General features: G+C 42.1%; 1 protein-coding gene across 1 annotated transcript in view; it reads right to left on the bottom strand.

The window, feature by feature from the left end:
* Window positions 1–21,607, bottom strand: part of NPSR1 (neuropeptide S receptor 1) — a 154,704-nt gene extending 133,097 nt beyond the window's left edge. The window contains exon 1 of the mRNA XM_045495285.1: window positions 21,196–21,607. Within this exon, the coding sequence (XP_045351241.1) occupies window positions 21,196–21,351 (156 nt within the window). The 5' untranslated portion in view covers window positions 21,352–21,607. The remainder of the gene's footprint in view (window positions 1–21,195) is intronic.
* Between the last annotated feature and the right edge of the window lie 5,586 nt (window positions 21,608–27,193).

Below are 27,193 nucleotides of genomic sequence, written 5' to 3'. Positions count from 1 at the left end.
CCCTGTACGATTACCCAGGATAGCCTTCATTTCTACTACTCACTTATGAGAAAATATATGGCAAAACTTTTAAAATAATTACTGTTGCAAAAACAAGAAATTATAGAAAGCTACATATAAGTGTGGATGTTAATTCAAGTTTTAAATTTTCTGTAAAGCTTTTCATATCACTTTATATCACTTTCACATATATCACATATCACTTTCATATCACTTTAACAGGAGCCCAGGACACTCTCTTACTAGGGGCTGGTGGGACAAACTGACAGGGGCCTCTTGCTGGAAGAATAGAGACTGTGAATAAGAGGGGAGGTATTCCCACAGCCTGGGTCTTTTGAAGTTGACAGCACGGCTGTGCACAAAGAAGGTCCCAAAGTGTTGTGAACCAAGAGTCATTCTGTGAACTCATGTAGTATATTTGGCTGGGGGGGGGGGAGGGGGGAGCGGGTAAGGGAAGGCATTTGCCCTAAGGGGTTCGAGAACCTTGGTTCTCATATACATACATATATACATATATATGTATATACACACATACATACATATACACATATATATGTAAATACACACATACATATATATGTTGGTGTAGAAATGATAGACCAGAAGTGGAAAACTGTCCTTGAAATTGTGTTGCTGTGAAAACAGACATACTGGTTTGCTTTCTGTATAATCAATTCCGACAAACATTTATTGAGAATCTAGTACTAAAGTTCAACATAGTCTGAGGAAGGAAGGAAGGCTAAGATAAGGAACTCACGGTCTGATGGTGGAGGCATATGTGTAAAAAAAAAAAAAAAAGTGTGAGCTACTATAATGGAGATTTTTTAGAATTCCAAATAAGGGGCATGTAATAGAACTTGAGGAGACGCTAGTCATGGTTGGCCAAAAGGTATATTTTGGAGAAATTAACATGTGAACTGAGTCTGAAAAAATGAGAAGTAGCCAAGGAAAGAGTAGAATGCCTGGCAGTAGTGTAAGTGAAGGAGGAAGGTAAAAACTCTCGGGTTAGTAGGACAGATAGGGGCCACTTATGAACATTAAGTGTGGTCACAGAGCAATGGAAGGCTTAATAATGAGAAACTGGACCTGTGTCCTGAAAAGCAACTTTTTTAAAAAAAATGGGGCCAGGTACATTCTAGCTAGATCTTTGTCCTGAGTTCGGAGAACCTACTACCAAGAGAAAAATAAATTCTCCATCTAGAATTGTCTTCACTGTCTGAACTGCCTTTGCCCTATCTCTCAACACCACCATCCTGAGTGACAGAAGACAATTTTATCTCCTTCAAATTGGGACTGCACAGGGAAGTGATTCACTGCCTAACATTTATTTCTCAGTTTAGCCTCCAGGACGTATTGAATAACTGCATCGGCTCTTTCTACTCTGACAAGAAAGGGTTACTTATTACTCTGGAGTGTTTTATCATTACTGCCAGGGGTTATATTTCATGTTTAATTAACAATGTTAATTTCCCACTGCCTAATTGTTCTCATTTCAATCAGGGTTTGGTAGCATGGGACCACATTTGCATGGGACTGTCTGATTCAGCCTTTTGGTTACTGGTGAATGCTTGAATTCCACCAGCAACAGAAATACCAGTGCCCCACATTCATTTCAATGTGAGTCCCTTCTTCTGATTCATTCTTGGCTCACAAGAGGACCTCTCGATTAATCACAAATAGGGTGTATTGGTAGCTTTGGGGCAATTAAACTCTGGGATTCCATCTGAATTCCCATAATATACCACACCACAGATATTAGAAATCATCTGAAAACCCACTGGGCTGCAAGTCCAGGTCGTAATTAATATTTGTTGAACAAACAAATGAAGTTCCTGCTATGTACCAAGAACTGAGATGAGCATTTAAATTGCTATTTGAGCTCTAGACCCTTGAAATATTAAAAAAAAAAAACAACTAACATTTGAGGCCACCTGGGTGACTCAGTCGGTTAAGTGTCCGACTTCAGCTCAGGTCACGATCTCACAGTTTGTGAGTTCGAGCCCCGCGTCAGGCTCTGTGCTGACAGCTGAGTCTGGAGCCTGCTTTGGATTCTGTGTTTCCCTCTCTCACTGCCCCTCCCCTGCTCATGCTCTGTTTCTCTCTCTCTTTCTCTCTCTCTCTCTCAAAAATAAATAAACATTAAATTAAAAAAAAAAAACACACTAACATTTGGGTAAATTAGGTCCAAATCTCTATAATGTAGTAGGAACTAAAGTAATTACTATGTAATATACCAAAAACTATTCTTCTTGTTGATCCACATAATTTAAAAAAGCCTCCGGGAACTTGTTTTCTGTTCTGGAGGTACTAATAAATGGGGGAAAGTGTCCATGGAACCCTTCCCCTTGGAAGCCCACTGCAGTTCAGACTCTGATACTTTCAATCTGTAGTTTCCAGTCTATCTCACATTCGAGTAGCTAAAAGAAACTGGCAGGACTTGGCAGATGACAAGCAGGGGCAGACATGAGGCCAGGATATGGAGTAGATGAGAATGGGTAATAGAAAGGGGCACGAGAGGCACCCAGTACGAGGATTCCAGGGAGATCATCCTGAACTCCTGGTGACTTCACTTTCTGGGCACCTACGTTGAGTGGTTGGTCAACAGAGTATAAATGGCTAATGAGTTACCTTGCACCCAATTCATACAGCTACTCTTCTGCCTTGGTTTCCATTTGTCCTCTAATTCCCTTGTCTGCATTTCTGGGTCTCCTACATGTTATCTGAGTCTTGCAAGCCTTCCCTGCCCAGGGTCACACACTAGTCCCTCCACCTCTTGTCAGTCATTCCGTGGGAACCTATCTGAGGCCTACAGATGTAACTACCTGCTTATCTGCAAGCATCACTCCTATCTGAACCTCTTGGGTGTTGGTGGAGTTGGCCATATCACCTTGGGTTTATACTCAGGAGCCTCGGTTACCCCAGCAGGGACAAGTCCCCTAGAGACTGGTCCTCTAGCCCGATGCCTGCCCCTGTCTAAACCACCTTCCTACTCTTTAGCATGGAAGTTCAAGAACAATTAGTGGTTCAGCCCATCCCAACAACGATAGAAAAATGATGCAGGATTGGAAAAGTGGGTTTTCAAAGGAACAGATAATTCACAGGCTGCATGCATAATCCAGAAACCACTATCAAAATCTCAGCTGGGGGTTGGAGTGCAGAGAAATTGTAAGGGGAGTGAAAAGAGACAGGAGAAAGAAAGAAATGAAAAGGGAGAATCGCAGCACTGATCCCACTAAATTCCAGAGCCTGGCTGTGGCTCTGAAAGCGCGTAACCTTAATTATTTCAAGACCACATCCCTCCCCCATATACCTGGGCCATTATTAGAGAGACACGGGCAGCTCCCCAGACCCTTCCACGTGTGAGCCTCAGGGGCCAGTACATTCTCTGGAATCTTTCCCTCTTTTTGGCATACTTTGCTGTCACAAAGGCGTCTTGCTCTCAGATGCCTTTTAGAACCTCCCTTCAGGTTTCTCTGCAGAAAAAGATATTTTCATTTGCTCTTATGGAAATGCAATGTGCAAAATATATTTAAAAGTCTGCATAGAGTATTTTATATGACTATTTTGTTGTTTCTGATAATGAAAGTAATAGGTGTTTGCTGTCGAAAATTTAGTAAAATACTTACCAAAGACAAAAATCACCTTCCAGAGAGAACTTCTCACTTCCTCATTCTGGTATATTTCCTTCCATATTTTCTCAGTATGTATCTACGTAGCTTATAAAACTTGGAATATATTATATATACAGTTAATTGTGATTTTTAAAAAGCTTTAGCATTGAATGAAAACAATGATTGATTGTTATAGGTGCATAATACTCCATCCTGTGGTTAGATCATTATTTTACTCTTCTACTACCAGATACATACTGAAGAAAACAACTTAATACATAAACCCATGTCTAAACTTTCTGTGAATATTTCTTTAGTGTTCCTATGGCTCAATCCTGTAAGCAGAATTACTAAGTCCAAGTGCAGTGCAATACATCGTTTAGGCTTGCGGTGTATTACCAAATTGCTCTCCAGAAAACATGTCAATTGTCCTGATTTATTCTCTTAACAGGTTTACAGAACTGTCACATGCTGTACGTAGTATTTTTCTTTAATCTTTGCCAATTTGATATGTCTCATTGTTAAGTTTGTATTGTTCAGACACTAGCAGACAATATTTTTTATATGTTCTTTTAGCTCCGCATTTAATCTAAAATTGTTTTTATTTCTTTTGCCCATTTTTCCATTAGAAATATCTTTTTCGGGGCGCCTGGGTGGCGCAGTCGGTTAAGCGTCCGACTTCAGCCAGGTCACGATCTCGCGGTCCGTGAGTTCGAGCCCCGCGTCGGGCTCTGGGCTGATGGCTCGGAGCCTGGAGCCTGTTTCCGATTCTGTGTCTCCCTCTCTCTCTGCCCCTCCCCCGTTCATGCTCTCTCTCTCTCTGTCCCCCAAAAAATAAATAAACGTTGAAAAAAAAAATTAAAAAAAAAAAAAAAAAAAAAAGAAATATCTTTTTCTCCTATGTGCTCATTATATATTAAAGGCTTTAATCATGTTATATTCATCACACAATTATGTATTATTATTAGCTATAATAGTAACATATTTAGATTTGTTGCAAATAATTTTCTGTTTTTGTTTCCCTTTAAATTTTTATTTTTAACCTTAGAAAGTTCTTGCTCATCCCAAAATCAGTCTGATAATTACGCTTTTTTCTAGCTATTTTGTAAAAACTTCATTTCAAAATCCAAGTGAAATTGATCTTATAACCTTATGTGATATAAGAATCATCAGGGGCGCCTGGGTGGTGCAGTCGGTTAAGCGTCCGACTTCAGCCAGGTCACGATCTCGCGGTCCAAGAGTTCGAGCCCCACGTCAGGCTCTGGGCTGATGGCTCAGAGCCTGGAGCCTGTTTCCGATTCTGTGTCTCCCTCTCTCTCTGCCCCTCCCCCGTTCATGCTCTGTCTCTCTCTGTCCCAAAAATAAAAATAAAATAAAATAAAATAAAATAAAATAAAAGAATCATCACCCACCCACCTTCTACTTTTATTGCTAAAATATGCATTCTTTCTTACAAATTTTTGTAGCTTCTTTGTAGGATTAAGTTCATTAATGCACAAGAACTTTATTTTTAGGTCAAGTTTGTATTATTATTGATGCCAATTACTGTGCTCTTTCTGAAATGTTGTTGCTTAATGCAGATTTATATTTATTAAGAGCTGATAGGGAAAAATGCCTCTTCCTCATTAGCATTTATATTAAAAATCTCTTCATTTTTCTCACCTGCTTTTTATAAGCTTTTGAATTATTTTATCAAAGTAAAACAATCACATTGAAATTTTGGCTAAAATTGTTTTAGACATTATAAGGTAATTTGGGAGGAATTGACATCTTCACACAATTTACTCCCTATCCTGAAGCACCACATGTTTTTTCATTTATTCAAATATTTTATATATTTCAAGAATTAATGCCATGTTAAAGTTGACTAATACTTTCCAGTTTATAAGGTATTCTTGTATTTTCACGATCCTTCCACAAGCCAACCAGGAGCTCTGACTTAGATATCTAGAGACTACAATTCTCTCCTGTGTCTACCATTTATTGGCTGTGTGACTTTGGGAAGATGGCTTTACCTCTCTGGGCTTCATCTGCCCAAACAGGTCATTCTGTTAGGTTATTCCGCAGGTTCCATGGGGAGAGAACGTGATTTGGTAGAGAATTTTCTCAGGTGTGTTCCAGGACCATTGTCTCGATGGCATATTATTAGAGGTAACATCGTGATGTTCTGTGGTCAGATAAATTTGGGAACTTCTGATTAAGCAAAATTAAACTGCTTTCTTTACTGTAAGACTTCTCAGAAACTTAAATAGGCCACTACATTATATATGGTGATATATAATATGTGCATTTTCCCAGACTTTGTTGGCCACGGTCCACATAATTAGAGTTCTGAGGAACATCTTTGTGGGGTTCTGTTACGGTGTAGAGAGCATGTGCTTCTGAACCGGATCCGATGGGGTTCACATTTTTGGACAACTGATTATTCTGTGAGCTCATCTTCTATGAGCCTCACCTCTTCTGTCTGTAAATCAAGGATAATAATGCCTGTTTCAGAGCTACAGGAGCTGCACACACAGTTCTGATCACCAACAGCCCCTGCCTCTCCCAGAGGGAGGATGCTCTTTCCTTTCTCCTTTGATATCAGATCTGACCGCGGACTGACTTTGGCCAATGAATGGTGAGCAGAAGTGATATGTGTCATTTCTGGGTAGCAGCTATAAGAGCCAGGACAGGGTTCACATTTTCTATCTGTCTTTTAGCCCTGGTATCATGGCAGCCTGTGTTGAGATGGAGCCTCCGTCAGCCTGTGTCCCTGAGTAACTACAATAAGCAGGGGCTCCTTGTTAACCCGTAATAAACATGTGGCATGAGCAGGAAATAAACATAGTTTTAGCTTTCTGATAATACCTGGTTACTTGCTACCACCGCATAACCTAGTTTAACCCGAGTAATGAAGGAGAAAATGAAATAATTGATGGAGAAAACAAAGTGCTTGGCGGGTAGCATTCAACAAATTATCCTAAGTTTTATTTTGGGCAAGTAGTGTCTGTATTCTTGAATACCTTTTGCATTTTTATCCCAACCTAGGCAAAAAAAAAAAAAAAAAATCCTCAAAAAGAAATAATGCATTGGAAAGAAAATTAAATTTATCCTCAGTTGAAAGAATATCTTCTATTTGCATAGATTGCTATGTGTTGCCAAGGGCAATAGTCCACAATACTAGATGAAAGGAAGAAAACTTGCGTTCGGGCCCTAACAATATTCCATTTCATTTTTTATTAAATTATGAGTTGTGAATAATGGTCCTTGAGCAAAGACTTCGGCTCGATATCTGTACGTGAATAGAATTCTGAGTGCCGTGGGGAGACCTCTTATCAGGTGCAGAGTCAGAACACTGCAGGCCTGGGTGAATCAGGGCTCCAGCCCAGCAGAGGAGCTGGGCAATTGCCTTTGGGAGCCAGAAAAAGAAGAATTAAGGGGAGCCCTTTTCCCCCTTGCTGTCAATTCTTCAAGGAACTCTAACAACTCCTCTAGACCCTGTGATCTTCACTATCTCCGTCCAGGATGCTCATAGAGTAGGGGATTGTTTATGTTAAGCAAAATGCTCTTTAAAATGCAAATAGCCTTGGAAGGTTAAGGGCGCTGTAGGGAGAGACACCGCTGGGAAAGAACTCCGTTACTCAGAAAGGCTTTTATGCTGATACTTGGAATCAGCTTGTTGGGGAAGAATGTTTTTAGATGGAGGGAGGACAAGGGAAAAGAGGGAGAAAAAAAGTTTTCAAGGCAGAGCATGGAAGGTCAAAGCTGAATGCCTGGGCAGGCAGGTATGAGAGCAGGCAGCAGAGATAGTGAAGGGAAAGATAGCTCTTGACAGTGTGGGAAAGCCTAACTGATTGTTGTTTGTGTCAAGGTTATGCTTCCTTCTTATTCCTCTTCAACAACTTACTTCTATCTGTGGGAGAACTGTCTCTTTCCTTCCAAAAATGAAACATAAATAGGGGAGGAATCCCTGGAAGTTTCTGCTTTATTTACCTTTGGTATTAGGGGAATATCCTGGTAGAGAGTGTGGTGGGTGGGGAATCTGGGTGGGTGCAGAATCTGGGGGTGTGAACAGTGTGGGTGGGTAGAGAATTGGGGAGTGTGGAGAGTGTAGGCAAATGGAGAATCTGGGTGAGTAGAGAATCTGAGAGAGTTGGAGAGTGGACAGTATGGATGGGCGGAGAACCTGTGTGGGTGGGGAATCTGGGTGAGTGGAGAGTAGGGTGAGTAGAGAATCTGGGAGAATAGAGAGTTGGAGAGTGGAGAGTGCAGGTGGGTGGAGAATCTGGGTGGTGGAGAGTCTGGGAGGCTGGTTTTCAAGGGGAAGGGCATCAGCCTTCGCCACTCACCCACTCTCAGTTTGCGGGCACCCTCATAGGAGATTAATGAGTAGAGCTCCTCCATGACTGCCTTCCTCTTTCTCTCCCCCAAAATCCATCTTCCACATGAGAATGGGCTCCTTCCCTTCTTCAGCATCCTGCAGTGAAGTAGTCATTGCTCGGCTCCCACAGCAGAGCTACATGAGGGGAGAGCAGCTCTGGGAGGTGTTCCGGATTGCACAGTATGGAATTGGTTTCAGGGTCCAGAGCTAATGTCTCACACTCTTCTTGGTCGTTTTAAAGTGTCAGGAAAGGATATGATTCCTCCCACTTTAGGAAGAATAGAAACTCCTCTTGCTGAGCTGTCATGAAAAACGACTTAATGTTTTGGGTAGTTTTTTAAGATAATATTTAAAAAGTGCTTTCAGTATTTTTTCATAAAATTGCACAAGTGAATAACACTGTCATTATCCGAAATGTGGAGAATCAGTCTGAAAAATTTAAGCTTTTTTCTTTCAGAAAGGGGAGATACTTTTTCGTAGTTACTCAGATACATACGATCCAGTCTGAATCAATGTTTATAAAACTCTATTCAATGCCTTCGTAATCTGGATAATAGCAGGATGAGAAAAACTGAGCATAGCCAGCCGCTGTACCAACCAAATGTGGAACAAAAGAAATGAAATGTCTATTTGATTCTCTGTGGCCCTTTTTCAAGGCCCTGTCTTCCAAACATGTAGTTTTGCACTTGGTTTTTGTATATATTGGGAAACTGTTTAGCTCGAAAATAAAGAAAGTCCATTTAACGGTGACTTAAACAAATATTTTTTTCATATAATAAGAAATCTGAAGTTAGGTGGCGGCTGTCTTTGACTCATCGAACTTGCGTTGGTTTTTCTCTTGCAGTCACAGAGTGGCTGCCACAGTTCCATGCATTGTGTCAGACATTCTGTCATTCAAGGCAGACAGAAGGGAAAAAATAAAATGCCAGCCGTATCTTTCTCCTTTTATCAGAAAAGGAGAAACTTTTTCTCAGAAATCTCACAGGCTTTTTAAATTAAGTTTCCCAAACTGAACTACTTTTAACTGCAAGGGACACTAGGACAGTGAGTACTTGGCTGGGAACGTGAGAAGGGATTTGAGATTAGCTATGGGGTCAACCAAACAGCACTGCCCATTCAACGTCTGTTCCCGAGCACACCTTTGCCTTCTCCAGTTTCATCCAAAGCCTTTCACAAATCTGTTGATGTTCTCCAAAATTAGGAAGCCTCATCATTATTTCTCACCAGCACTAGCTATTACAGACTTAAGATTCATGCTAAGCGGCTAATGGTTGATGTCTACTTGTAAAGTAGAATAAAGAAGACCCTAGAAAAGCATTCACAGAGCTGTGCCTTGAGTTCTCTGTTGATATTTATACCTATCTTAAGTCCACAATAGAGTCCATTCACTCTTTAAGACTCTCTGAGGGTCTCATCAGGGCCAGCATGGTTGCTGACACTGGAGACGCAGGATCAAACAAAGTGACGTTTTGGTCCTCATGGAGCATAGTTTCACACACGGATGGGTGATATAATGTCATAGAAGTTGAAGAAGACTCTTGAGGAGATGACGTGTGAGCAAAGACCCGTGTGAAGTGGGACCTTCACCTTTCTGTCCATTTTGATGCATATTTGCTGCTTTTGGAGACTCATCTATCTTGAACTCTGTACTAATCTTCTGAATTTAGATCCTGTTTTGGGTCTTCCTGGGGCTTCAGCTATACTTCCCTTATGCTGTCACTTGGGGATTTATGATTATTAAATGAAACACATTGGGTTGAAAATTAAACTCACGATGTAAATCTCTAGATAATAAAATTTTTAAGGTATAATTTATACAGGAGAAAATTCACCCTATGAGTGTACAGTTCTGTGAGTTTTGACAGATGTAACCATCCTTACAATCAGGGTGCGAAATAGTTCCAGCATTCAAAAAGATTCCCCTGTGCTCATTGTAGTCGGGCTTTTGCCCACTCCCCACCCATGGCAACCACCGATTTGTTTTCTGTCCTTAAGAGTTTCATTTTTTTTTTAACAATAACATGTAAATTAAATCATGACAGTCTGTAGCATTTTGAGTCTGATTTCCTTTCATTTAGCATAATGCACTTGAAATCCATCGTGTTGTTTTGTAGATCTGTAAGTTTATTCCTTGTTATTGCTAAGTAATATTCCACTGAATGGGCGTATTATAGTTTGTTTATCCATTCTCCAGCTGCAGGATGTTTGGGTTGTTCTGCTTTCTGGCATCTTTAAATTTTTTTTTTTAACCTTTATTTATTTTTGAGACAGAGACAGAGCATGAACTGGGGAGGGGCAGAGAGAGAGGGAGACACAGAATCAGAAGCAGGCTCCAGGCTCCGAGCCATCAATCCAGAGCCCGACGCGGGGCTCGAACTCACGGACCGCGAGATCGTGACCCGAGCCGAAGTCGGACGCTTAACCGACTGAGCCACCCAGGCGCCCCAACTTTCTGGCATCTTTAAATGAAGGCAGGGTAATTATTGACATACAGGCTCTTAGGTAGACATGTGTTTCATTTCCCTTGGGTTAATGCCCAGGAGTAGGATTTGGGGGTTAAACATACAATAAATGTATGTTTAACTTCATAAGAAAATGGCAAAAAGTTTTCCAAAATGTCCTTACCATCTTGCCATCAGCAATGTATGATGGTTCTAATGGCTTCCCATCCTTAACAGTGCTTGATACAGTCAGTATATTTTTATTTTCGCCCTTCTAATAAGTACATGATGGTATTTCACTGTGGTTTTGTTTTGTATTTCCCTAATGACTAAGGATGCTCAACATCTTTTCATGTACTTATTTACCATCTGTGTATTTTCTTTGGTGACATGTCTATTCAAAACTTTTGTCACTTTTTTAAACTGAGATTTTTTTTCTTCTTATTGAGCTCTAAGAATTTTTTTATATGTTCTGGATAAAAAGTACCTATTAGGTATATATGTTATTTATAGATATTTTCTCCTAATATGTAATTAGTATTCCTTTTTAAAAATGTTTGTTTATTTGTTTTGAGAGAGAGCAAGAGAGCATGAGCGGGGCGGGGTGCAGAGAGAGAGGGAGAGACAGAATCCCAAGCAGGCTTTGCATTGTCAGGGCAGAGCCCGATGTGGAACTTGAACTCACGAACTGCGAGATCATGACGTAAGCTGAAATCAAGAGTCGGACCCTCAACCAACTGAGACACCCAGGGACCCCAGTCATTTAATTCTCTTTATAGCATCTTTCAAGTTATAGAAGTTCTTAATTTTAATAGAGTCATATTTATCGAATTTTTTCTTTTATGGTTTGTGTCTTCAGTGTTGTGTGTAAGAAACTTCTGCCTAATCCACAGTCACAAAGATTTTCTCCAGTCTTTTCTTCTAGGTGTTTTATTTTAGGGTTTAAACTTAGGTAAATGATCCATTTGGGGTTACACCTAGAAGGTGTAAGCTTTGGGTACGGGTCCACTTTTTACACATAGCGATCCACTCGTTCCTGCACTATTTTTGCTGTCTCCACTGAACTGCTTTTTCCCTTGGTCAAAAATTAACTGACCATATATGTGTGGGCCTATTTCTTTTCCATTTCTGGATGTTTAGCATCCCCTCCATATCTCACTGGAACTTGACAATAAGTCTGTAAACCAGCTAGCATGAGTCCCCTTACTTTATACTTTTTCAGAATTATTATGGCTATTCAATTTCCTTTGCCTTTTCATATACATTTTGGGATCAACTTACGAATTTTAACCCCCATATCATCTTCCTTCTCTGCCTCAGCCTGCATTCTCCGATTCCCTGAACTCTGCCTGTGACCCGACATGATGGCCTCTTGCTTCTTTGCCCCCACTATCAGATAAGACAATCCTTGCTTGAGCACTGACACCTCTCATTAGGGCATCATAACTGATTCTCGGTCCCCAAGGTCCCCTCCCTACAATCTGTCCAGCACTCTGCAGCCTGATTAACCTCTCTCTGATTAGTTTTCACTGTTAACAGTTTTGCTAATAAAACTTTAAAGATCTTCTTGTCTATACAAAATATATATACATATATATGTATACATACATATATATATATATATATATATATATATATATATAGTTTAGTCTAATGGTCCTCTTGGGTCTTTTTTACCTAACTCTTTCATCTAAACCTGAAGCTTCCCTTCTACTTGTCTTCTACAAGATCTATTTGATTTTCTATGGAGAAATGCTTCTTTTCAATCTGTTTATACAACTCCCTGCCTGCCCTCCCCATCTTTTCTTCTCTTTTTTTGACTGCAACCTCTTCCTTTATAATTATTGACTAAATGTCTGGTATCTTTCCAGAGGCAAGATACCTGTTTCTTTCATCTCTGTACCGACCCCCACCCCCCCACCCCCCGCCCAGTGCCTAAGGTAATACTCCATCAAACCAATCCGATTCTCAGTTTGGTAGGGCAAAGGGATACATGATATATGGGGAGGGAAAGAATATAGTTGAAAAGATTGTATTCTACATTATTATATGTACGCTTTTGACTTATTGTCAGATATAGTATTTTATTTTAAAATTTTAATTAAATTGAGAAATATTTATGTTTATCTATAGGGATTAAGATCTTAAAAGGCGGGGCGCCTGGGTGGCGCAGTCGGTTAAGCGTCCGACTTCAGCCAGGTCACGATCTCGCGGTCCGTGAGTTCGAGCCCCGCGTCGGGCTCTGGGCTGATGGCTCGGAGCCTGGAGCCTGTTTCCGATTCTGTGTCTCCCTCTCTCTCTGCCCTTCCCCCGTTCATGCTCTGTCTCTCTCTGTCCCAAAAATAAATAAAAACGTTGAAAAAAAAAAAATTAAAAAAAAAAAAAAAAAAAAAGATCTTAAAAGGCTGAAGTCATTTTAGTAATATTTGTTGAATTAAAGCATTAGTTTACCAGCCCTTCACGACAGTGATACGTCCTTTTTTGGTTCCCTGGTAACTACTATAAGGTCCTCTCCTAAGAAAGCAGCTGTAGTCTCACTGTTCACAGGGCAGACAGTTTCTGCTGGCAGTGACTAGAGGCAGCAGACAGCAATCCTGTGTGACTGCTTGACTGAGATCCTAGTAGACAGAGCTGAGTCCATTCACCCCACTGCAGCAGGTCCTATTGTCCACAGATGGTGGCCTTTGCCTCTGTACTTTGCGGAAGACCTGTATGGCTGGACTTCTATAATCAGGTGTCAGAACACATCAATGGAGAGCAAGGATGTGAGTGTTAACATCCGCCTTTCCCAATACCTGCCTGATGTCTTGGGGCTCAGAGATGGATGGTTTGCAGACCTGAGGTGTGGAATCTGAGCTAGCAGCATGAAAAGAAGTACAGTTTATATTGTCTGCTTCGGGTCTAAAGATTTGCCTGCACCCGCTTCCCTGTCAGACGGTCTTGTGCTGCTCTCAGGAACTCCCCCAAATTGCAGTACCTTTAAAATTCAAATGCAATGGCGTGTGGGATAAAGATTAAGACTCTATCCACTCTTATATGCTCACATTAATTTACTGAGACATTACAAATAAACTTGTGACACAAACCATTCTTTTTTTAAAAGTTTATTTATCTTGAGAGAGAGAGAGAGTGAGAGAGCAAGTGCATGCAAAGGAGGGGCAGAGAGAGAGAGAGGGAGAGAGAATCCCAAGCAGGCTCCACGCTGGAGCCAACACAGGGCTCAGTCCCACAAACCATGAGATCATGACCCGAACTGAAATCAAGAAGGAGACACTTAACCAGTTGAGTCACCCAGGCGCCCCGTGGCACCAACTGTTTTTTGATGTGCTCTTTCATTCACCAAAGTATTTCTTGACCATTTTTCTAATATGTATCAGACACTATGCTGGGGAAGTAGGATCTAGAGTTGTCCTTCCATGACTGACATCTAGTGGTGTGTGTGTGTGTGTTTGTGTACATGCGTGTGTTCATGTGCGTATCTTACATCATATGATGTATGAGTTATGAACATATTCAGGTCAAAGAATCTGGGTTTCCTCCTGTAGAAGGTGAAGATCAAACCAAACTTTAAGCAGTACACTATGCTCCCCACACTGGGGGTGTTCAATAAAGCTACATTTCCCACGCCTGTCACCTACTTAATTCTTGCCAACGGAATTGAGTCAAAGTCATGTGCCATTTCAGGGCAGAGCAGATGAGGAAAGGGTTGTGTTCTTCCTTGGAAACCATTTTGTTCTAGAAGGCAGAGTTACAAATTGACCTGCTTGCAACTGGGATGTGAGACATAAAGCAACTTCTGATGTGCTAAACCACAGATATTCAGGATTTAGTTTTTACTATTGTAGAACCTAACCTATCCTGACTAAAATCAGCAGCAGAATCTTGTTTCTTTGTTCTTCTTTCTTTTTTCCTTTCTAATTTCTTAGGAAGCTCACACTTTTACCTTTTCTCAGATTTTGTGCCCACCTTTGGTTAAAAAACAAGAATGCTATTTTAAACTCTCCTAGAGCTGATGGTAAGTAAAAAAAAAAAAAAATCATGTGAAATTATGTTGTGGACTATAAAGTGCTGATGGGTGTAAAAGATCCATCATTTTTAGGCAGCCACCAATATTGCCAAAGTTAGGATAAAAAAAGAAAGAAAGAAAGAAAGAAAGAAAGAAAGAAAGAAAGAAAGAAAGAAAGAAAAGACAAGAACCCTGAGGATTACTCCTTAATGATTTCATCCTGACTTTGGGTGGTTTTGGCCCAGAAGATCTTTTTGCCACAGTAGAAGCCTGTCCTTTCTTCTGCTGGATGGGGCATAATTTCCCATCTCTGTAAATAGCCCTTCTTGTACTGGGCCACTAAGCTTGCCTAGATAAAAAGTAGACATTATATCAAGATGATAAAGTAAGAAATGGAATCTTCTTTAAATATCTGACTCTCCATTTTTCATGGTCTAATTGAGAGAAAAGAAACAGCTCAATTCACCACCACTGTTTGAGGACTTAATGCATATTAAAACTGTCCTAAAGGGCTTCAACTGCAGTGATATCTTTTAAAATATTCAAAAGCTTCTTCCATAGAGATAATGGTGGCCCCTCATCTCTCAGAAAGTAGCTTTGGAAAAGAGTGAAACAACTAGTTCCTGGGTATAGAATAGCTAATATTTATTGAACCCTTTAGGCCACTCACTCTTCTGAAAGGCTTCACAAGCATTCCGTCACTTAACTTGTCACAGCAGCCCTCTGGAGGACATTTAACTGTTCGTGTCATCTATCTGACATGGAAACCATGGCACAGGTAGAAGCGAGCTGCTCAAAGTCACACACCTAGATAGTGCTGGCACATGTACCTGACCCCAGCGGTCTGGCCTTAAAGGCTACGCCTCAATAAAACGATGGGGAAGATTCAAGAGCCTGAGTTTACCTGGGGATGACTAAGCTACTTCTGAAATCAGGTCAACTGAGATGTAGAGAAAAGCTAGATTCAATGATAGAGGAATGAAGTTACATTTCTTGACCACTTGAGTACATGGCTCCAAACACTCTTACCCACTATGTCAACAGGATGACAGGGTGACATTTTGAAGCATAAATGGATGTGCCCCTTCCTACCCCTTTGCTGGATCCTTCCCCAGCCCAGGCTGCCAGAGAGCTGTACCCCATCTGGCCTCAGGGTATTATCTTTACCAATGTAGGCAGAGAGAAACAAGTCAAAGTCAGGCTTTCAAAAAAAAAAATGCCTCGTGGAGGTTATCTCAAATACCTTGAAAAGAAATAGCTTTTCCCCTTGCAAGAGAATGTGTCTTTTGAGCATTCAGAGCTGAGAGCTTGGAATAATGAATTCAGAGGAACACAGTGCAGTCAGCCTCCCCTCCATAAAGAAAGGCTGACGGAGAAGGCCGGTAAGAGAGGACAACAGTGGTATAGAATGTGAGGAAGGGTAGACACTGATGAGAGGGTATTACATTGCCCCCTCCAAAGACCGGCACAAAACAAGGAAGAGATAACACCCTCTGAGTTTGGGAGCACAGGATTAAAAGGGCGCTGAAGTCCACTTACTGTATAGGAACCAGGGAATGGCAGTCTCTGGGGGCTTTCCCAGCTATCATGAGGTAGGAGTGGTACAGATATGATCGTCGCGTGGGTAGAGGCGGCCAGAGACGACATCACTGTGTTTCCCACCGCCCGGAGCTGGGAGGGGAGGACACAAAAACTGAGCCAGGATTGAGAGAGGGAAAGAGGGAGCTATGAACACCCGTGTGCCTAAAGGAAGTGTGACAGAGGTACCCTGCCTCAGAACGCGGTGTAGCCCCGACGGCCCGATGGGGATCCAGACGAGGGTCTGGACCAAGGATGTCCACTTCTGAAGGCCAGAAACGACTTTTCGTCTCCGCTGAGGCCGACTTGCCCGGATCCCTCCTCAGGGCGGACCCCCACCCTTATCCCCATCACACACATGTGAACACATCACAGAGACAGCATCCCGAGAGCCGAGACACCTTCCCTGAGTCAGAAAATGGGAAAGCCCTTCGGGGGCGGAGAAACCGCAATTCTGAGTTCGCTTGGCACTGACGAAGATCACGTCTCCTGCCATCGGATGCGTGAGCAGTGCGAAGGGAAATTTAGTCGAGCAGGTGTTCCTTTCTCACAAGCTAGAGTCCAGAGCTTGGGAATTGCAGGGCGTCCCCATCCCCGAGGAGCCCGCCAGCAGCAGCTGTGTCTTTCTCAAGGACCCAGAGTAAAATTGGACGAGGCTGAGCTTACCCAGTAGGGGGTGGGGAGTGTAGCGCTGGGTGTGCACAGCAGAAACAGGCAGGAAATAGCAGACCTTTAACAGTTACTTAAGTGAGCAAACTAGTAGTCGTTTCCTCACCAACAGCCACATGTTCAACTGCACGAATGTACTGAAAATGAATGCACCGAGTGAAACCATACAGGAGGGCAAACACAAACGCATGAGGTGAAGGCCAGGCCTTTGTTGTCATCTGCCGGAGACCGCACGGGAAGGTCAGCGACCGAGGGCTCCTGGATTCCAGGAAGAGCATCAGTGACAACTGTCCTGGCATCCAAGACGGAAGGAGACAAACAAGTCCCCAACAGGTGGGACAGGACAAGAGGAGGGTTCAGGCCAGCGGGCAAAAAGGAGCTGAAATGACAGTCACTGTCATTTGAGGTGAAAATGCTGGTACTTAGGTAGGTCAAGTTCTTTTTTTTTTAATTTTTTAACGTTTATTTATTTTTGAGACAGAGAATGAATGGGGGAGGGTCAGAGAGAGGGAGACACAGAATCTGAAACAGGCTCCAGGCTCCGAGCTGTCAGCACAGAGCCCGACGCGGGGCTCGAACTCACGGACCGCAAGATCATGACCTGGGCCGAAGTCGGCCGCTCAACCGACTGAGCCACCCAGGCGCCCCAGGTAGGTCAAGTTCTTAGAAATGAGTTGTCAACCGAAATACAGTGAAAAGAAGCAAGTCTTCGTAAACTTTTTCAATTGAGCTCTTGCTAAAACCTCGTGTGAGATAAGGACATGAGTTGAACCAGAATTTGCTATTGTTATATTCAAATAGGAAAGGTGTAGCAAGAATATTAACAATAAGACAGTAGACAAGAGGTTGCACTAACAAAGGGGGGGGAAAAAACGTGTCCAATCACCCTCGAGCACTTAGCGGCAACCATTTACATATAAACAATAGTTAGACTAATGGCATATCATTTGTTAACTACTCCCTGAAGGAGATTCAATAAAAGATCGTCATTAGGTAACATTTAGCAATCTTGGTTGATGTTTTTTCCCTCACCTGAGAGTAATAAAAATGAGTTCATCTGCATTATTTCATAATTTTGCCAATTTACTCATTCAGACCGGTTTCTCTCCCAGTTACTTTGAGTTAATTTTCTCATCATTAAGAGATACTGGAAGCATTGCTAGCACCTCCGAGGGAAAAATGAAGAGTTTCATTTTTGTCTTCCACTTGGACAGGTTTATATTCACCTCCTCCACTCACTTTCTGATTAGCCAGGTCCCATCCTCCTAGGGAATTTCTGGTAGAGTTTAATGCTGTCACTGGGAGCTGAAGAGGTGAAGCGGATGGGACCCTGAAATTGGAAACTATGAAAGAAACCGGGGCTTGAGCTGGGAACCTTGAACCCAGGACCACATAGGATTGGTAACATGAAGCCAATGATAGAGGAAGGGGGTGGCGAACTCACCTCTAACCTTCTTGCCTATATCCAAGGACATGGTTACACAGCAGAGTAGGCTAGAGCAGTGGGGAGTGGCGGTAAGACTTTGGGAGTGGAAATGGGAAGAAGGGAAAAGGTCTAAGCCTGTGGAAGGAAAAGCTAACCATATCTACACAGGGATGTCTTTTCTCCTGCCAAGAGAGCTTTGGAGTTCAGAGGAGAACCTGAAGGCTAAGCAGGAAACTAAGTCAGAAGCCCTGGTGTGTGGACTAAACGGGACTGCTGAGACTAGTAAGGCTGCAACACGGTAAGTACAGTTTCTTGGGCCTAAATCAGTACTAGGTTCTAGTCTATGGCACCACAACGAATTCCATACCCCATCCACTGGCATCCATAACTTACCTTGGTCATGTCGGCTTAGAAATGAGACAAGGATGATTCGAATGTTCCTGCAGAGAAGGACTTTGGCCAGTACAGAGCGTAGAGACGAGGCAAGGCATGTGCAGTCATGGTTGATAAGATACCCACTCCCCCAACTCTGTTACGGAGCAAGCAAGCTTTCTATTAGCCAATCTGACAAAATGTGGGCAGTTGACAGACACAGAATACCACACTTCATTGGTGTAGTGAACATTTATTGAGTATGTCTAGCATGGTGCTGGTTTCTGGGGAATAGGAAACAGAAATCAAGCATTCCTTTCCCTCAAGGAGCTTAATGACTATTAGATATCTCCTAGACACGTACTGAAGTAGCAGTCGAAGACAGATTAAGTGGCAAGAAGACAGTTACACTCCTTGGCACGACTGGAACTCAGAGGAGAGATGGGTCAAGGCGGGCTTCGAGGAGGAAGCAATTCAAGAGGAGACTTAAGAGTGGGTAGAATTTATATAAACACAGATGAAGGTGGAAGGCAAGTCCAGGTGGAAAAGAGACACCATAGTGTGTGAGAATTAAAGGAGATACTTCACAGAAGTCCTTTAGAAAGATTCCTGGCACGAAGAAAGCCCACAGCAAATGAAATGCAAGGCGATTCCTGTTATTGTTGGTTCTACTACTTTTACTGCTGATACCATTTGTTTTATTTTTATATTATTTACTGCTTTCGGTAGAGAACGGGGATTAAAAGTACACGTTTGAGAGACAGTAAAGAGGAGCGGTTCTGGCTTTCTTCTTGAGAAGTATGTGAAATCAAAGGACCAATGAATAAGGGTTTGCATCACCATTGTTCCTGTATCGCCAATGTAACAGAACTGCCCTGTTCAGAGAGGACCCTGGGGAAAGGTTACCCTGAAACATTTAAGCTAGGTTCCCACAAACACCAGCACCTGCCTTGTAACTACAAATCACTGTGTTTTAGTCAATGATTGCATGGGTCAAAAATGAAACGTTCTAAGCTCCCAAACAAACAATTCTTCTCTTTTATCCTCTTTTCCTTGTACACTGGTCCAGGTGTTTGAGGGCAAACATGAAAAGGAAGGAGATTTAAAAGAAAAAAGTGATATGATTCTCCTTAGTGCCCAGAGATGGTGTTGCTAGGACAGAGTATAAACACTATTAGAGAACCAGCAGGGGGTGAGGGGTGGGGGTGGTTTGTCTGAATATTCAAAATATCCCCTTAGGAGCTATATTCAAAAAATGACCAATGAGATTTCAGTGGAGACTGAGTATTGCCTTATTGCTGATTATCATCCCTTTTGCAATGGCCATTCTCTCTTCATTCTGTTTACTGTCATGTTTTATAAATATCAGAGAGGCTTCAGAAGCAGTGTCACTGAGAAGGAGCTGTGTCTGTCTCCTGGGTGCACAGAGCCTGCTTCCCCAAGACAGAATCTCTGGGTCTGCAAGCTGATTTCATAAAGGGGAGATTATTCAGTCAAAGGTAAATGACAAAAACTCCAAGTTCAGTTTCTATTTTCTGTCTTGGAGCTGGGCAGCTGGGCAGGGTGTGTGCATGCATTAGGAGGTGGTTCTGAGGGGCTGGACCCGTGGAGCCAGCCTAAGTGACTTGTTCAGGCTCTGCTTTGTTATTTTGTCTCTTGGTTTTTGAGGAGCAGGAGGCTGCCTTCCAAGATTGCTCCCTGTTGAAAGTTTTATTTTGAGTGTTTGCAAAGAAGCAAAGCTCCGGTAGAGAGGTGGATGTTACAGTAATTCTATTTTGTGGGGTAGAAACTAAATCGTTTCAAGAACACCCAGAGGACTAAAAAAAACCTGCTAGAATTTTTTTTTTTTGAAGTATTTTCCTTTTTGGTATAAAAAACCAGTTGGAGACCTGGGAATTACTGCCACCACTTAATGCACCTTCCGGCAGCGTGTGAAATACCCTGACATGCCTGCCTTCTGATGCAAGAAGCAGAGAACTGTCCTTTTCCAGATGCCTGATTTCTGACCAATCTTGTTGCAAAAGAGGGAACAGGATTAGGTTAATGAGGATCATTTCCTCAGTATGGCCCTTGGATGCTTTGAAGGTGAAATTCACCAAAGTCAGATTCTTCCTTTGTTCCTGGAGGCAACTTGTTGCAAAGGATGGCACCACAAACTACAATCAAAGAATCTATTTCTCACTGATGTTCAAAGGATAGGTTCAATAAGAGTATGGACCTTCCCTCCTTACTGCTTAAGTCTTCGGTTGCACCAGGCACTGTCCTGGGGGATGTGGGCTTTCCACACCTCTGATGTTCCTAGCAGAAAACTCACGGCAATAACCCCTACAAGAATCCGGCAACATTTCAAGCACTACTATAGGATTAATTAAAAGTGCTTTTATCTAAGGGGAGGGGAGTAAAATCATCCACTTTGCAGACTCTTAGGCATGAAGTTAACATAAATGTTACTCAAGATTCACATGTTTTCAGCAAAAGCAGCAGCAGAACAAAAGACCAGTATTCAGAAAAAAAACTACACTATAGGTCCTTGGACAATATGAAAAACTCTTTGCCTTAGCTCATTGGTTGTTTTGTTTTTTTTTGTTTTTTTTTTTTCCTTTTACTCTTTTCAGTAGGGAAAACAAACTATACCCATTCACGGTATTGGCAATGATAGTTTAATTGGGTCTCTTAAATTCTACTTATCTCATTTAAAATCCGTTCAGACTGGAAAGCAGGAAACTTACCTTAAAGGAGTAGTAGAAGGAGCCCCACTCCTCCCCATCCACCACTTCAGTGAAAGTCACCGTTTCGGTGCAGAGGGCTGGGGAAGCATCCGGGGTCTGCGTGGTCCCGCTGGAGCCCTTGGAGTCGGGGCTGCCCTCCGTGAGGTTGGCTGGCATGGTTCGGGTGGAGTTGAGCCTGGCTGTCCTGGCTCCTGCAGCCCAGGAAGAGTCCAGCTCCCCTCTGAGAGCTGGCCAGCAGCTGCAGTTCTGCACCTGCTCTGGCTCCTAAGGCTTCTGGCTGGAGCTCGGCTGAGCAGAGGCACGGAGCCCTCCCAGAGCCCACCTCCCTGAAGAGCTCTGCCTGACGCCAGGGAGGATCCTTGTGCTGCTCTCTCCTCAGCAGTTACGATCCAGTAGCCGACACAGCCTCTTCACCCCCAAGTCCCGCCTGCCCACGGCGGGGCCTCGACCCAGGGCAGGTCTGAGACACCCCCACCCCCCACCCCGAGCGATCCACGTGGCTCCTGAGACAGGCCTCCCTGCCGGGCTATGCTTTCCTTAACTTCCAGAATGGACTCCCACTTCTGCTCCAGCTTCAACAGTACAGAAACTTGGACTCAACAGCAGACTGATTAATTCAGGTCGTGTTGGATCTTCTGATATCAAATCATAATTATGCATCTGCCTCAGCTGCGCTTGCCTTCTGACTTAACAATACTCTCCTAACCATTTACTTAGTAGCCTGCACATTATTTCAATGAACGTGGGGGAAATAGCACATTTGTATTTATTCTAGATTTTCGCAGGGCACTTCTCAGAAAAGCCTGGGGTCTGTGTTTGTCAATAAGGTGCGACTCTTGGTGATGTACCTGGAAACGGTGCCTGGTAAATCCTCTGATCACCTTGTTCTTTCATTGGCTATGCAAGCAACTCTGTGAGATAGGCAGGGGACGCTCCTGTATGTTCTCGTTGTACCCTAGAGGAGATTTACCCAGGGGTGAAATGACTTGCCCAAGATCCCACAACTGGTGATGGAAATGAGATAATAACTCATCTCTTCAGAAATTCCTAGACATTTGGTCCCTTTACCGGAACGTACACTGATTTCCATCAAATATCAAATGGCTATTGAGGCACGAAGTTAACATAAGCAAGGGTAACAGGCCAGGTGTAAAACAACAAAAGCTGCTTGTATTGAAACCAACCATAACTGCCTGATTACTTTCATGGAAAATGCTCCAAATACGGGTGGCCGTTGGTTATGGGCACCTAGTATTAAAAGAAGTGGGTTTAGTGATGATCATAAAAAACTGTAGCCCCCATGAAATTGACTGGGAAAACTTTAGCATAATCTCTCCAGACCAAGAAGAATATAGAGAGTTATAGATGAGAAGATATTAAGTCTATACTGAAGGGATAGCAATTGGCACCGGCCTGATCCCCTGAGCTCAGGACTGACCTCCTGGACTCAGGACTGACTTTCTGAACTGTCAACCTTACCTTTTAGAATCTAACTAATGACCTGCTGGAACAGAAAAAGAAACATTTGAGGAAGATGCCTGCAGGAAGACTCAAAAAGTGCCAGAGAGTGTCACAGCCTCATTACAATCTTAAAATCCCCCTTGGAATATTTATTCTAAACCCTAATAAAAGGAGCCAGCTTTCCCTTGTTCAGAGAGACCCGACTCTGGGAATCATTCTCGGTGATCTATAGTCCACCAAGGAGCGGATCCACTTTGGTCCAGTAACAAGGGACAGCGAATAGGAGGGAGCTGTCTAGAAAAGTGGATAAGCCGTGGATTCCCAAGGGAAAGAGTCAAAACAGAACAACAACTGGGGCACCTGGGTGGCTCGGTAGGTTGGGCATCCTACTTTAGCTCAGGTCAGGATCTCACGGTTTGTGGGTTCGAGCCCCACATCGGGATTTCTGCTGAGCACGCTTCAGATCCTCTGTCAGCCACTCTCTCAGGCCCTGCCCCATTCATGCTCTGTCTCTGTCTCTCTCTCTGACTCAAAATAAATAAATAAACTTGAGAAAAATTCATTAAAAAAACACACACAGGACAACAACCAACAGCAAAATGAGTAAAGAAAATTCTGACTGGCAAATAAACATGAAAAGATGCCCAGCCGTATTAAAAATTAAGGAAAAGCAACTTAAAACAATAACACAAAATTTTCACCTGTTGGTATAGGGAAAACTAGGGTTTGACTACCCCAAGTATTGACAAGGATGAGAAGAAATGGGTATACCTTCTCACTTCTGTGAGAGGTAGCTGACATGGTCACTTTGAAGAACAATTGGGCAGTATCCAGTAAAGTTGAAATTACAGAACCTATAATGCATCATTCCATTTCTTACTGCTAGTAATTTTCCATTTCTATCAGGGTTACTTATGTGTATTTAATTTGGGGAATTTCGTTGCACTGCACACATAAAATGTATGCACTTTTCTATAGATATGTTTTACTTCAATAAAAATTTGTAAAACAAAATCTGTGAGAAACTTCTGGGAAAGGGAAGAAGCTGTTTAGTCATAATGTGGTGAGGGTGAAGAGAGAGAAAAATACTAGATGCCAAAATGGACAGGGAATAAGTGGAAAGAGAACTTTCTGGTTGTGTTGTTTTCTCTCCACTCATGGTCCAGATGGATCATTTTTTTTATTTTGATCTGTGGTTACCCAAGAGAAATATTCACGTGTGTGTACAAGTAGACGTTCAAAAAGATGCCTTTGCGATATTGTTTAGAAACAAATTAGAAGCAACCTAAAATGCACAATGACAAAATCAGTGAGACGCTTCAAACTGGAAACTATCCACATGCTCGTTAATAGTAAATTGGATAAATAAATTTCCATGTAGTCACATAATGAAATATTATACATCAATGAGAATGAATAATTTGTAGCAAATACAACACATTATAGATGAAACTCACAAACACTATTAAACAAAATAATACATTTTTCATTTATATTATGACTGTAAATACATGTGGGTGTGTATGTGTGTATTCCATTACATACATGTGGGTGTGTCTATATGTGTCTACATATACATACACACGTATGTAATGGAATAGTATACACAGTTGAAAGAAATCGTCGTAGACAAGATGACAGGCTAATATGGTATGATGACTAGCCTTATGTGTCAACTTCACTGGGAAGTGAGGTGCCCAGATATTTGGCCAAACATTATTCTCAGTATGTCTGTGAAGATGTTCCTGGATGAGATTAACTTTTGTTCCATTTTTTTGTTGTTATTTTCTTCCAAATTTTTATTTAAATTCTGGTTAGTTAACATATAATATAATATTGGTTTCCGGAGTAGAATTTAGTGATTCATCACTTACACATATCACCCAGTGCTCATCATAACAAGTGCCCTCCTTAATACCCATCATCCATTTAGCCCATCCCCCAACCACATCCCTTCAACAAACCTCAGTTTGTTCTCTATCATTAAGAGTCCCTTACTTCATCAAAACAGCATGGTATTGGCACAAAAACAGACACATAAACCAATGGAATAGAATAGAGACTCCAGAACTAGACCCACAAACGTATGGTCAACTAATCTTTGACAAAGCAGGAAAGACTATCCAATGGAAAAAAGACCGTCTCTTTAACAAATGGTGCTGGGAGAACTGGACAGCAACATGCAGAAGAATGAAACTAGACCACTTTCTTACACCATTCACAAAAATAAACTCAAAATGGATAAAGGACCCAAATGTGAGACAGGAAACCATCAAAACCCTAGAGGAGAAAGCAGGAAAAAACCTCTCTGACCTCAGACGCAGCAATTTCCTACTTGACACATCTCCAAAGGCAAGGGAATTAAAAGCAAAAATGAACTATTGGGACCTCATGAAGATAAAAAGCTTCTGCACTGCAAAGGAAACATCAACAAAAATAAAGGCAACCAATGGAATGGGAAAAGATATTTGCAAATGACATATCAGACAAAGAGCTAGTATCCAAAATCTATAAAGAACTCACCAAACTCCACACCCAAAAAACAAATAATCCAGTGAAGAAATGGGCAGAAAACATGAATAGACGCTTCTCTAAAGAAGACATCCAGATGGCCAACAGGCACATGAAAAGATGCTCGACGTCGCTCCTCATCAGGGAAATACAAATCAAAACCACACTGAGATACCACCTCACGCCAGTCAGAGTGGCTAAAATGAACAAATTAGGAGACTATAGATGCTGGAGAGGATGTGGAGAAACAGGAACCCTCTTGCACTGTCGGTGGGAATGCAAACTGGTGCAGCCCCTCCGGAAAACAGTGTGGAGGTTCCTCAAAAAATTAAAAATAGATCTACCCTATGACCCAGCAATAGCACTGCTAGGAATTTACCCAAGGGATACAGGAGTACTGATGCATAGGGACATCTGTACCCCAATGTTTATAGCAGCACTCTCAACAATAGCCAGATTATGGAAAGAGCTTCAATGTCTATCAACTGCTGAATGGATAAAGAAATTGTGGTTTATATACACAATGGAGTACTACGTGGCAATGAGAAAGAATGAAATATAGCCTTTTGTAGCAACAAGGATGGAACTGGAGGGTATTATACTGAGTGAGGTAAGTCATACAGAGAAAGATACCATGTAGTTTCACTCTTATGTGGATCCTGAGAAACTTAACAGAAGACCATGGGGGAGGAGAAGGAAAAAAAAAGTTAGATAGGGAGGGAGGCAAACCATAAGAGACTCTCAAAAACTGAGAATAAACTGAGGGTTGATGGGGGGTGGGAGGGAGGAGAGCGTGGGTGATGGTCATCGAGGAGGGCACCTGTTGGGATGAGCACTGGGTGTTGGTTGGAAACCAATTTGACAATAAATTTCATATTAAAAATAAAAGTTCCTTACAGTTTATTTCCCTCTCTCTTTTTTCCTCTTCCCATATATTCATCTGTTTTGTATCTTAAATTTCACATATGAATGAAATCATATAGTACAGTAAAACCTTGGATTGCAAGTAACTTATTCTGTGAGTGTTCCTCAAGATGAGCAAACATTTCTAATAAATTTTAACTTGATAAACGAGTCATGTATTGCAATATGAGTAGTACGTGATGCCTAATGTCATATGGTCACAACGGAGCCAATGGTTCTCTCTCTCTCTCCCTCCCTTTCTCTCACTGTGGGATTGTGGGTGATTGTCTCCTATGCTCCGATGCTTGGTCTCAGGCCACAGTGGTTGGCAGAAATCGGTGATTTTTCAGAACACTGGAAGGTGCCCACAACTGGCAGAAGAGTATTTTTTGTCACTTCAAATCACCTATGGGCAGTCCTTTGCTTTTCCATACAAGAGTAAGCTTAGGAATGCTTTGCTTCATTCTAGGTCAGGCTGCCTGCAGATAGAGGCCCTTTTTATTGCCAGTTACATTAAATACAGTATACAAGAGTTTATTAATACTGTACTGTAGTCAACATCCGTGCAAGTGTATACAATGGTCCCCATGCAGAAAAAGGTTGAAAGGAAAGGCAGTGAGAAGGAGGTGATTACAGAAGAAGGAAATCATTGAGAAGTACAAACAAGGTATATGATTGGCTGAAATTGCAAGATTCTATAAGTCTATGTCAACCATTTGCACAATATTAAAGAAGAAAGAAGAAATAAGGGGGCTAGATACTGCAAACGGAGTCATGAGAATATCAAAGCAATGGCCATATGTTCTGGAAGATGTAGAAAAGTTGCTTCTGGTTTGGATAAATGAGAAGCAACTAGCAGGTGATACCGTGACCAAGAGCTTTATCTGCAAGAAGGCAAAGGCCTTGTACACTGACCTTGTAAGTAAACTGCCAGGTACATCAACAGAAAATGAAGAAGGATCCAAGGCGAGCAGGGGATGGTTTGATAACTTAAAGAAGAGAAGTGGCATCCATAGTGTTGTGAGCACCGAGAGGTTGTGAGTTGGCTCATGGTTCCTGAGTGTTACCTGCCAGGGCAGGTTTTTAACTGCAAGGAGATGGCGTTTTATTGGAAAAAGATGGC

This window comes from Leopardus geoffroyi, chromosome A2 (genome assembly GCF_018350155.1).
Source record: "Leopardus geoffroyi isolate Oge1 chromosome A2, O.geoffroyi_Oge1_pat1.0, whole genome shotgun sequence".
NCBI classification, from domain to species: domain Eukaryota; kingdom Metazoa; phylum Chordata; class Mammalia; order Carnivora; family Felidae; genus Leopardus; species Leopardus geoffroyi.
Note: the sequence above shows the minus strand (reverse complement) of the source record. Positions and strands in the feature narration are given on the sequence as shown.